The 12,119-nt window shown below is 42.1% G+C and overlaps 1 protein-coding gene across 3 annotated transcripts in view; it reads left to right on the top strand.

Moving 5' to 3' along the window:
* Positions 1-12,119, top strand: part of PITPNM3 (PITPNM family member 3) — a 497,692-nt gene that overhangs the window by 297,257 nt on the left and 188,316 nt on the right. For all 3 annotated transcript variants that reach the window (XR_014470310.1, XR_014470311.1, XM_083172255.1), the window contains exons 4-5: positions 7,608-7,684; positions 10,422-10,657. Coding sequence is in view for 1 of the 3 variants with exons in the window: in XM_083172255.1 (XP_083028381.1) it covers positions 7,608-7,684; positions 10,422-10,657 (313 nt within the window). In the remaining 2 variants the exon portion in view is untranslated. The remainder of the gene's footprint in view (positions 1-7,607; positions 7,685-10,421; positions 10,658-12,119) is intronic.

Raw genomic sequence — 12,119 nt, 5'->3', positions numbered from 1 at the left:
ACCCTTCTGCATTCTGCAGGAGACTCCTTGAAATAGCAGCAATCTCCCTCTCTCCCTCATTAGTCTAACAATCTCCCTCATTTCACCTAGCCCACATTACAGTGTTGCATTTTTGGGGGGGAAAAAGGAATGAGAGATAGATACATTTACATTGAATCATCAGCACCATTTCCCAGCACTTTACCAAGTACAGTATAGTAGCTCTTACTAACTGCTTTGGGGATCATCTACATTTGGATATAAGTCATTTTAAAAGATTCCTCTCAGATGTAGCAGTACACACCCACGCTTCTGGGTGCCACGTTCACAATCTCTTTTCACAATCTCTCCATATATGTAACTAGACACGCCCTTTGGGTGGAGCATTACACTCCCCCTCAGTGGGGCGCTGTGCAAAATTCTATTACCAACTATAATCTTCCTGAAACTAGTTTTCAAAAGTAGGCAAGTATGATTTGGCTATATATTTTACATTACAGGACTGAACTCTATCCTATTGTACCTATCCACCCATCCCTACTTTTTTTAATGTCTCTTTTCTATCTCTTCAGTGTAATATATTCTCCTTGTTTAAAATGATGCACATAGTGATATCTGGGAACCTTAGATGCTACAAGTTCAGGGCTGGCCCGAGCCTGATTCTGTTGATAAGAAAACATAGATTTTAGCACCCCTCACTGTTGAAATTGTGGGTGGAGCATCAATTGGCCCACCCATATAAAGCCAGATTCACATACACTAATAAACTGATTTTTAAAATCCGCCAGAGTAGGTTTCTAGCATTATCTTAGTCATTAATAATTTCTTATTATAATTAAACCAAGCATTCACATATTATCTTTCACACAAATAGAAATGCTTGTCCCAAGAATTCCAATAATTAGCTTTTCTGTGTGAAAGGGGGGGGGGGGGTTGGTCTGGCTGGAAGCGGCAAAACAGCATGGCACTCAAAAAATAGGGACAGTGTGCGCCAAAGGCGCTTGGCAAGAAATTTGGGAATACTATAGCTTTATGTGAAAGGGGCATTGCTACATAATTGTACCAATTCACATTACACCACACCACACAGTAGTGCCACTTATACACATTTTGCCAGCTAGAGCCCCTGACACTCTATGCCAGCTAGAGCCCTTTACACACTCTGTGCCAGGATTACGCACACCGTAATGCCCATTACACATTGTGCCACAGACTGTAATGCCCATTACGCATTTTGCCACACCTTAATTCCCGTTACACATTATGCCAGACACCGTCATGTCCATTATGCTTTATAAGGGTTCATTGTTTGAGCGCTGCTACACCCTCTCCTTTTGCGGTACATTTTACAGGACTGACCACCCTGTTCTCAGCAGCAGCTGGGCAAGACCACTCCTGGTAAGCGCCCCTGGCCCAGTCTCTCCTTGTGAGAACTGGTTCTTCCCATTATGCCTTATGCCACACAATGTGATGCCTAATAGATATTATACCACACCATAATGCCCATTACATATTATGCCACATTATGCCGCTTACCTACATTCACATTGCTAGGGGCTTCAGACTCGAAGCCAGGAGTTTCATGCGTTATGCCAGGAGTTTCATGCTCCATGCCAGTTGTTTCATGCTTGATGCTGGCAGAGTTAGATGCTTATTGCCACTGGGGATCATATGCTCCTTGCCACTAGGGAGTTAAATGTTCATTCCCATGAGGGATTTCATGCTCATTGCCACAGGGGAGTTAAATGATCATTGCCACGGGGATTACATGCTTATTGCCATGTGGAAGTTAAATGCTCGTTCGCACAGGGGATTAAACGTTCATTGCCACGGGGAATTAAATGCTCCTGGCCATGGGGATTACAGAGTGGTGACAGTCAGCCAGGGAGCGGTGTGCAACTTGGCGGTATCAGTGCAGGAAATTAATTCCACCACCTGTCCAGGACCACTTTAAGCCCTGCACCTGTGGATCTGTAGAATGTATCAGTAAGGAATAAATGTAGCACATGTTTCAAAATGTTACAATAATGACTACAGCTGTGCACCAGCTAGGTTGTCTGGAAAACATGTAATGTTGGTAGATTTCAAGAGAGAGACGGTTTTATGTGTATTAGTATCCTGATATTATGGGGGAAATTTACTTAAGGAAATTTGTAAAAAATAGGTGTATTTGTATCCAGAAATACCGTTATTTTTGACATTTACTATCCCGAAAATACGGCAATTCGTATTCGTATTGATAGCACATCAATACGAATACGAATTGCCTTTTTTTCGGGATAGTAAATGTAAAAAATAAGTGTATTTCTGGATACAAATACACCTATTTTTTTACAAATTTCCTTTAGTAAATTTCCCCCTATGACCCATGACATAATTTTGACTTCATCTTTTCTGCTTATTCTCATGTGTATTCTGTATATCCCAGTTACCCCTTTTACACTGCCTCTTCTTCTGGGTTGGTGATGTATTTAACCAGGCCTAGGTGTGTTGTGAAAGCATCACAGTTTATAACCCAGGTCAACCAAGCTAGCACTTTGACCCGGGTTATAAGAAGGGTTAAACCTGAGTCGCCCTCTGTATAGAAAGTGCTGGACCCAGGATCACGATGTGAAAGGGGTATGTCACCTAATACAGAGATTTTTTTTTTTTAAACAAAAGAAACAGCAAATCAACAATGTCTTATGTTCTTATATCCGACTGTATTATACTAAATCCTAAGGGTCATACTTTCTTGTTCTTCTGCTCCATTGTCTTTGTTCTTTAATGCCTATATTGAATGGCAGGGATAGGCAGCCTGTAGGACTTCAGCTGCTGTAGTGCTACAAATCCCAGCATATCCTGACACAGTTTTAGCATGATATAAGCAAAACTGTAGAAGTGCTTGCTGGAATATGAGGTTCCACATTTGCTTACCCCTGTACTATGCAAACAAATGGTTAAAAAATCTAAAAATCTAAAAATGATGGGAACTTGCTCTTTGCTTGCCTATGCCTTGCAACCAAGAGAAACTTAGGGCATGATAAAACAACTCGAGACTAGTTGGTGCCTGCAGTACAATTCTATCTGTTCAGTCTCTCTCCTGAAACACTGCCACAGATAGCCTCATTTATAGTATGTGTGCGTGAAGCTTTGTATTATATTGGTTGCACCAGTGTGTAACTGGATATACTTAGTGCCATTTCAAATACAGTACAGGGCCACCTCTAAGGCAACCAAAAATTGGATTCCTTTTGCAGGAAGTTAAAGACTGTGCTAACCTCTGTTATTGGACCTTGGGCCGAACAGCCAGCAGCCAGCTAACCTGACTAGAAAAGGCTTGTAGGCTGGTTTAATACAAAAGGAACATATACAGTAATTAACAATATGACATGGCTACTATCTACCAGCCCAAAAAACTGAGATATGAGTTACCTACCAAAACACTTCGTTGAATCAGCTCTTGGCACACCTAATCCCTACTTGCATCTTTGCTTTTTTCTTTTGATATTTTACATATGCATATTTTTCTTTAACTCTTGTTTTCCTTATAGAAAATCGCTGCTCCAAGGTTTGGGTGGAGAAATGTATTTTTGGAAATGTTGCCTACCTAGGGGCGGAGAGGGCAGGGTTGCCGACTTTTACAAGCTCCTCTGCGGGAGAAGCCCGGAGAGGAGACTTTCAGCAGGAGCTCGGGGGCGGGGCTTAAATTTGACATCATTAAGCCCCGTCCCCATGAAGGAAAGTTACTTCGTTTGCCTATCTCCGTGGAGGGGGCGGGGCTAAATGACGCAGTTATGATGCCTTAGCCCCGCCCCCTCTGCAGACATAAGGTAATTTAAACGCTGCGGTCGGGGGGGGGGGGGGGGCGCAATCAGAGGGGGGGAGCGGGGGTCCCCCAGAATCCGGGAGGGTTGGTCACCTTTCTGAGGGGCCGAGAGGGTGACCCGATTTTCGGGACCCTCCCGGCCATTCCGGGAGGGTAGGCAACCCTGGAGGGTGGTGACGGGCTCCGTTTCGCAAAAAAAATAAACATCATTATTACCTCTTGCTTTCCTAGTCCTTCCCTCTTAACATACTGTAGCTCTCTCTCTGTTATTATATTACTTTGTTCAGATTTAACATTATATTACAATAGCACTACCAAAAACAATGTGGCTAGCTGCACAGCTCTGCTGCTCAATCGTAAACCTATCAAAATACCTAATTCCTCCTTTATAGTAAATGTTGCTTGACTGGCGCTCATAACAAATTCAGAACTTGTGACCATGGTTCCTTTGTTCGTCTAATGTCATGTCAGACACTTCCATAAGTGCAGTCAATTGAATTCAAGTTGCAAAAAAAAAAAAAATCACATTAAAATTCAAGGCTGAAAAACCACAGTAATAATCTAAACTAACATAAAATTATATATATATATATTCCACTATTAGCATGCGTTCATATGGTGCCTGGTGAGAGCACATGTGATAAATACCTTTAATATGCCAGAATTCAGTGGGGAAATTATAAATAAAAGAATACCCAATTAAAAACGTAATTATGAATGTTGTTCTAAAGCTTAATGACCCTTAAAGATCACAGAGAGGTAGCATACAATGAAATGGGCTCATGAAATAACATTTAACTTAAAGGCAAACTGCACAAACTATACAGTAGTTAACCTGTTGCTTTTTACTGTATGTGTGAAGTACAAGAGCACCAAGTATATATTTTGGAATAATAACACTGGGGAACAGTTAATCTGTTGCCAGGGGGGTCAATTAAGGGTCAATTTTGATTTAATTTTGTTCTCCTCATCATGAATATGCCATGCTTATGTTTCAATTGGCTCTATGTTTTGAAACATGCAAATGTATCCTCCCAGTGCTAGTGAGTATAACCACAAGTTCCAGCATGCTGGGCATTAAAGGACCCGCTGGGACTTGTAGTTCCACAACAGTACAAATAGTGAAAAGTAAACACATACAACCAGAAAAACTTGATTACATACTACAATCATCCACTCATACATTACCTATGGGTCCACTGATGGCCTGTCCTCTTCTCCATGTAGAATCTTTGGTACTTATGTAGTATCTGGGCTGCCGATTTAGAAATCGGATCGTATCGCATCGCATCGTATCGCATCGCATGCGACCAAATCGTATGCGATGCGATGGTCAAGATTTTTCCATAGGATTCAATGTTAAAATGGTCTGAGTCCATTTTAACATAGAATTTAATGGGAAAAAGGGGTCCTTTTCCTTTCCCCACTATCCAAGTGGGCATGGAGTTGGATATAAACCTGTGGCGAGCGTAGCGAGCCACCGAGCCCGAAGCGTGGCGAGCCCCGCGAGGGGACACAGAATACTTTTTAAGAAATATGCGTCCCCTCGCGGGGCTCGCTTCGCTCGCCACGCTTCGGGCTCGGTGGCTCGCTGCGCTCGCCACGCTATATAAAATCAACTCTATGCCCACTTGGATAGTGGGGAAATGAACAGGACCTTCTTAACATTGAATCCTATGCAAAATCGCATCGAATCGCATCGCATCGCATCGCATCTGATTGTATGCCTTAAGGTAAGGCATACAATCACAAAATCGGCAGCCCAGATACTACATAAGTACCGAATCTTTTTGGGTTACTGAGGAAAAAAATCATACTCATGAGCTGTCTTCTGTGCTTCTCCTGCTCCACATGAACACTGTACACACACTGCGATATTCTGTTTACATTTGTGGCTCCACCCACAGACCTAGAGTTAGTCCTGCCCACCAGTCTATCATGATCAGAGAAATTCCAATGCCCGATTATGATTGGGTGGTGGGCAGGCCTAACTCCCGGTCTGTGGGTGGAGCCACACATGTAAATGGGAGTTCGCAGTGTATGTACAGTGTTCCCGTGGAGCCAGAGGAGCACAGAAGACAGCTTGTGAGTATGACTTCTTTCTGCAGGAACCAAAATGGATTCTACATGGAGAAGAGGACAGATCATCGATGGAGCCATAGGTAATGTATGACTGGATGATTGTAGTACAGGTTGAGTATCCCTTATCCGAAATGCTCGGGACCACGAGCATTCCGGATAGGGGATTTTTTCGGTTTTTAGAATAATTTTTTTTAGGCTCACTTACCTGTCCCCTGATGGTGTCCGGTGGTCCCTCGGCATCCACGCAGTCCCCGAGCGTCTACAGCAGGCCTCCGGCATCTTCTCTGGGTCTCCAGCGGTCCCAGGAATGCATTGCGCGGGTGTGCGTGCGCATCGGAGATGTCACTGGCGCACTCACTCACGCAATGCATTCCTGAGACCGCTGGAAGCCCTGGAGAAGATGCCGGAGGGCTGCTGTGGACGCCCTGGGACTTGGTAAGTATGAAAAGAGGGTTAGGGGGGGTAAAAAAATAATAATAATTTCGAATTATTCCAAAAACCACGGTTTTTGGAATAATTTGGATAATGGATACACGGATATGGGATACTCAACCTGTATATAATAAAGTTTTACTGGTTGTATGTGTCAGTGTTTTTTTTCAATATTTGTATTGTTGTTGAACCACAAGTCCCAGCGTGCCCTTTAATGCCCCACATGCTGGGACATGTGGTTATTCAATTCCCTGCATGTGGTGCAGGCTTTCTGGGACTTGTAGTTCCACAACAATACACAATAGCTTGTTCTATTTTTTTCATAAACATCAGCCCAGTGCCCACAACATAGGGGCACCGGGGACAGCCCCAGTTTTGCTTTTTTAACAATACCTTCTTTCAACAATGACAAGCATTTGTTTTATTTGTGATAACGTAGCTGGTAGTCATGTTTGAGACACATAACACATTCCTATCTCCTCTCTAACGCTGGTAGGAGACCTCTGCATGTCTGAAAAACTAGAGCCAAATCAAAAATAAGCTTGGCATATTCATGATTCATGATATTCAAAAATTTAAGCGAGATCGAATCTTAAATTCCTGGCAGCAGATTAATTGTTCCACAGTGTATTACCAATAAAGTCCCCAAATAATGCATATCATTGTGTATGAGAGAAATATTTTTCATTCTATTGAAATGTTAGAAATGTTAGTTTACAGTAGTAATTGATTTTTGTTTATATGTATTAGTGAAACCTATAGTATGCCATGTCTCCATATAATTTGCCACAAGCATACCACCTTTTATATCTCACCATTTAGTAGGTGGAGCTTGCATACTAAGAAGGATCTTGCGGGAGCCTGTACAAGCATGGTCAGGGCTTATTTTTTGCTTGTTCTGCCTGTCTCATTGTTGAGAGTTATAACCACAGGTTATGTTACATAGGGCCAGATTCTCTAAACTTCAAAAGTGATAAAATGGAGAGTGATAAACAGCCAGCCAATCAGCTCCTGCCTGACATTTTTCAAACACAGTCTGTGACATGGCAGGTAGGAGCTGATTGGCTGGCTGTTTATCACTGTCCATTTTATCACTTTTGAAGCTTAGAGAATCTAGTCCATATTGTAATCCATGTGTGCTCTACTTTCTCATATGACATATATATATTTGCTTTTAAATAATAATTATAATATTTCTTATATGATATTGATTACAGAATAGTGATTCTTGTTATCACCTTTTCACTATTACATTTTTTAATTGGGTGGAATTAACGGTTTGTTTTTTTCTCCCTTGGTTAAATAGGAGATCTATACCGGGTCCATGGGAGGAAACAGCGGTGCCCCAGGCAGAGCAGTTTTGAGATACACGAAGACAGTGAGGTGAGGACATCATCATGCAGCCTCTGTAACACGATAATATAGGACACTTACTATAGTCACAAACATGTATAGTAACATGAGCATTTACATTTGTTAAAAAATGTTCCATATTTAGAAAATACTAAATTAAGAATATACAGTCCATTTTGCTATTTCCATGTGAGACCTTGTCCTGAATGTTCAAGAAAAGGCTGACATGAAAATATTATGGTAGTTAAAAATTCCATTTGCTATAAATAATTAAGATGAAAAAGCCTGAAAAATGTGAATTTATTTAAGAATTTTATTTTACCGTTCTTCAAGATCAGGCCTACACTTGTACACTATACATGTATACCAAATGTTATACATCTTATAAGTAGGGCAGCAGCATGGTCCGTTGTAGACATGACTCCCAGCAGCATCTCTCTCTAATGGAAGCGGTACATCTGTCAGAACAGACTTAGGTCTACAGTCATTAGGTCGACCCCGGAAGGTCGACTGTCCCCAAGGTCGACAGGGTTAAAGGTCGACATGACTCAAGGTTGACATGGGCCAAGGTCGACATGGTTTTAGGTCGACAGTCATGAGGTCGACGTGAGTTTTTCCACTGTTTTTTTTTTACCCGAATGTCGACACAGTCGACGTGGACACAGTTGGAGTTGAACCGCAGCCCCTCGCATCGCTCGATTCACTTGCGATGCTTCGGGCACGGTGCCTCGCTGCGCTCGGCACACTATTTTATTCTCCCACCATGCCCTACTGGATGGTAGGGCATGAAATACCGCCTGTCGGCACATGTCGGCTCAAAAGAAAGTGACAAACTCATGTCGACCTAAAACCATGTCGACATTGGCCCATGTCGACCTTAAGTCATGTCGACATTGAGCCATGTCGACCTTTAACCCTGTCGACCTTGGGGACAGTCGACCTTCCGGGGTCAACCTAATGACTGTCGACCTAAATCTGGTCTGACCGTTTCCCTCTCTAATGTCCTCCCCCTACTGCTGTGTATGTGTAGTGTTAATGCAGGATTTCTAGGTCTCTGTGCTGGTTTATGGCACTGAGTACATGGGCAGTAATTTGAGATATGCTGCAATGGTTATCATTATTGCCTCACACCACTGAGGTCATTGGTTTGATTCCCAACTAAGCCATAACTGTGTGGGGGTTGGTATTCTCTCTCCGTACTTTCGGGGGTTCCCTCCAGATATTCCAGTTACCTCCTACAATCAAAAAATATGTACTGATAGCCAGGTTACTTGTCACCTGAATAAAATTAAACCTAGTGTATAAGGGCCGACTATAGATGGGCCAAGTGGTTCTTATCTGTCATCATTTTTTATGTATTTGTCACAGACACTCGCTCTCTCCCACCCATAATATATATAAGGGCTCTATTGTAGAGTAAAGCTGGGTACACATATGTACAATTTCCTTTTTCTTGCGACCGTTCGATCGACCGAATACACGTTCGGCCGTCCAAAACATACGACCGTTCTGCGCATACACATATGTACAATTTTACTTGCGACGTCCGATGTACTCCCGTCCAAACAATCGCAAGAAGAAGTATATGAGAGACCCTGTAACCCTTTGCCTGCTGTTTTAACTAATGTGTGTATAATGCCTCACTGCTCAACACTTTAGACGCATCACTTTAAGACATTAATCAATGTTGAAGTTTTAATAGAGTGGGCTGGAAGCTCTTTTCAGGGCACCAGCTTCACACTATTAAAACTTCAACATTGATTAATGTCTTAAAGTGATGCGTCTAAAGTGTTGGGCAGTGAGGCATTATACACACATTAGTTAAAACAGCAGGCAAAGGGTTACAGGGTCTCTCATAATGCAGCATACCACCGTGCTTTGTCAAACTGTCAAGCATATCGATCGAAGGTGCGTACACACTTCACTTTTGTTCCGATATGGAGCCGTCCTGTCGGATGAAATATTAAGCAGCAAAGAACCTTCGACCGACCGACCGTGGACGGCCAAGAGCGTTTTTGGCCGTTTATCGGTCGCACAGCAGCAATTGGGACAGCGTACACACCTATACAATCGAACGGCCGTTTGCCCCCAGATTGGAAGAACGGCCCGACGATTGTATATATGTGTACCCAGCTTAACGTGTATAAAGGGCTCTTCTGAGGCATATTATGTATAAGGGAGTCTACTGTAGCATATTGTGTATAAGAGGCTCTACTGTGGTGTTACATGTGTAAGGGGTACTACTATGTGGTGTAATTTGAAAAATAGATACTACTGTGCAGTGTCATTTGAATTGGTACTTTTCTGTACCATGGCTTTGGCTCACACTGTCCCTGTTTTTAATATGGAGGAGGGGGTTACCAATTGTCTTTCTGGCACAAGGCACCAAAATGTCTAGTTACAGCTCTGCTTATATGCACGGCACATTGAATGGCACATTGAATGTTGGATAACAAATGACTTCAAAGTAGGGGTATTAACTCCTTACAGTCACTTCTTACCATTACAGTTGACCTCTCTGGCCGATAGTGTACATTAGATCCCAACGGTAATCAGCCTAGGTAAAGGAGTGTATAGCCATTAAAAATGGTTAAGCATCTCCTTTAGTCTAAGTCAGAGGTAAGCAGGCCATAGCTTCACAACTATTGATGACTACAAAGCCCAGCATACCATGCTGGCCGCAGTCTCCCTACAACTAAACTAAGTATTGAAAGAGTATTCTCAAAAAAATCATGCTCTCGTTGTCTGATTTCCCCTTTCTCTATAGGATATAGTGTCAGAAACCAGCTGTAAGACACATGTCCTCGCACTCGTTCTTCATGGCGGCAGTATTCTAGATACAGGTGGAGGAGACGTCAACAGCAAGATGGCAGATGTCAACACCTTCAGCTCTGTGTTTGAGAAAGTGACCAGAGCTCACTTTCCGGCGGCTCTTGGGCACATCTTAGTGAAGGTGGTACCTTGTCCTGCAATATGTTCTGAGGCCTTCTCACTGGTTTACAAGTAAGATTGTCTCCTTGCTATATACTGTTTCCTTGTTGTATTCCATGATCATATTACAGTTTTACACCTGACTTCAAAGAGATACATTACAGAATGTTATAAGAAATATGGGAAAGTGGTTATATTTTGTCACCATGATGAATGACATAAGAAGTGTATTCACATAAGTCAGTGGTTCCAAACCCTGGTTCTAAGGTAACCCCAACAGTGCACGTTTTCCAGGTCTCCACACAGAATCACAAGAGACATATAATAAGCTCCACCTGTGGATCTTTTAAAATGTGTCTAATTAATGAGTGCACCTGCTGGGTGACCTTGAAAACGTGCACTGTTGGGGGTACTTGAGGACCAGGGTTGGGAACCACTATAAGTGATAGAAAGGCATGATTGATACTAATAAAGCATCAAATATCATTCCAAATCTTGCAAACTATTTAGCCAATATTCTTGGATTAATAAGTGCACTGTGTACTGTATGACTTCTGTAAAACTCATATGTTAAGAATACAGCCCAAATGTCCTGATTGTCTTGGGACCATTCTGTAAAACTCATATGTTAAGAATACAGCCCAAATGTCCTGATTGTCTTGGGACCATCCCTTTTTTGGGACAGTCTCGCATCCCACCCGGGGCCGGCAGTGTCTGCGGTAGAGGGGGTGTGGCATTTGAGTCCCCCCCTGTCAGATGCACAACATCTATTTACTGAGCACTGGCCATGCCACAAGAGTGATGTAATCTGGAGGCAAGGCTTGTGGGAGTGTCATACCCATGAAGCCACATCCCCTTTTGGATAGGCTCCACCCCCTAACCGGGAGAGTACCACTACATGGCAGGCAGGAGTCCCGCTGCCCTGCTTGGGAGGTATGCGTGAAGTCATTACTGAACATTTAGGAAGAGATGGATCAATCCTTGGAGAAAGATAAAATTGATTGAGATAACGCTTCTGGAATTTTTCAAGCACATCCTGTAAAAAAATATGACAAAAGCTGATAAGTTGATACCTTTCTCCACTTTATCTCTCTCCAATGCTTGATAAATCTTCCCCTTAGTATTTTTAGTTTGTCACTCATCCACAGAAACCCATCATTAATTGTCTGAATCTGGCGGATGTTTTTTAAAATGTTTTTTGCTATCAGTATATTCTGTGCAACAAGATATGTCATCATGACTGTTCCCAGTCAACAGAAATAAATGATATAATCTATTTAAGTTAATAAATATTGCCTACTAGTGAAGAAGCCCACATATTAATTTGATCTAAACATAATAATACAAATATTGATTCTTCTATGTAGGTCAACGGAACAAGATGGGAACATACTTTTAAAGCAAAATAATTATGGATGCATCGTGACATTAACATCATGACATTTTCTTTGAATGTTGTAATTTCTCATAACCTTTTGTAGCATTGATAAAGCAGCAAATTGTCGGAAATTCACCAACAACAAAAAAATCCACA

This window comes from Crinia signifera, chromosome 2 (assembly GCF_055691185.1).
Source record: "Crinia signifera chromosome 2, ASM5569118v1, whole genome shotgun sequence".
In the NCBI taxonomy this organism is placed as follows: Eukaryota; Metazoa; Chordata; class Amphibia; order Anura; family Myobatrachidae; genus Crinia; species Crinia signifera.
This window is presented reverse-complemented; position numbering and strand designations above follow the sequence as displayed.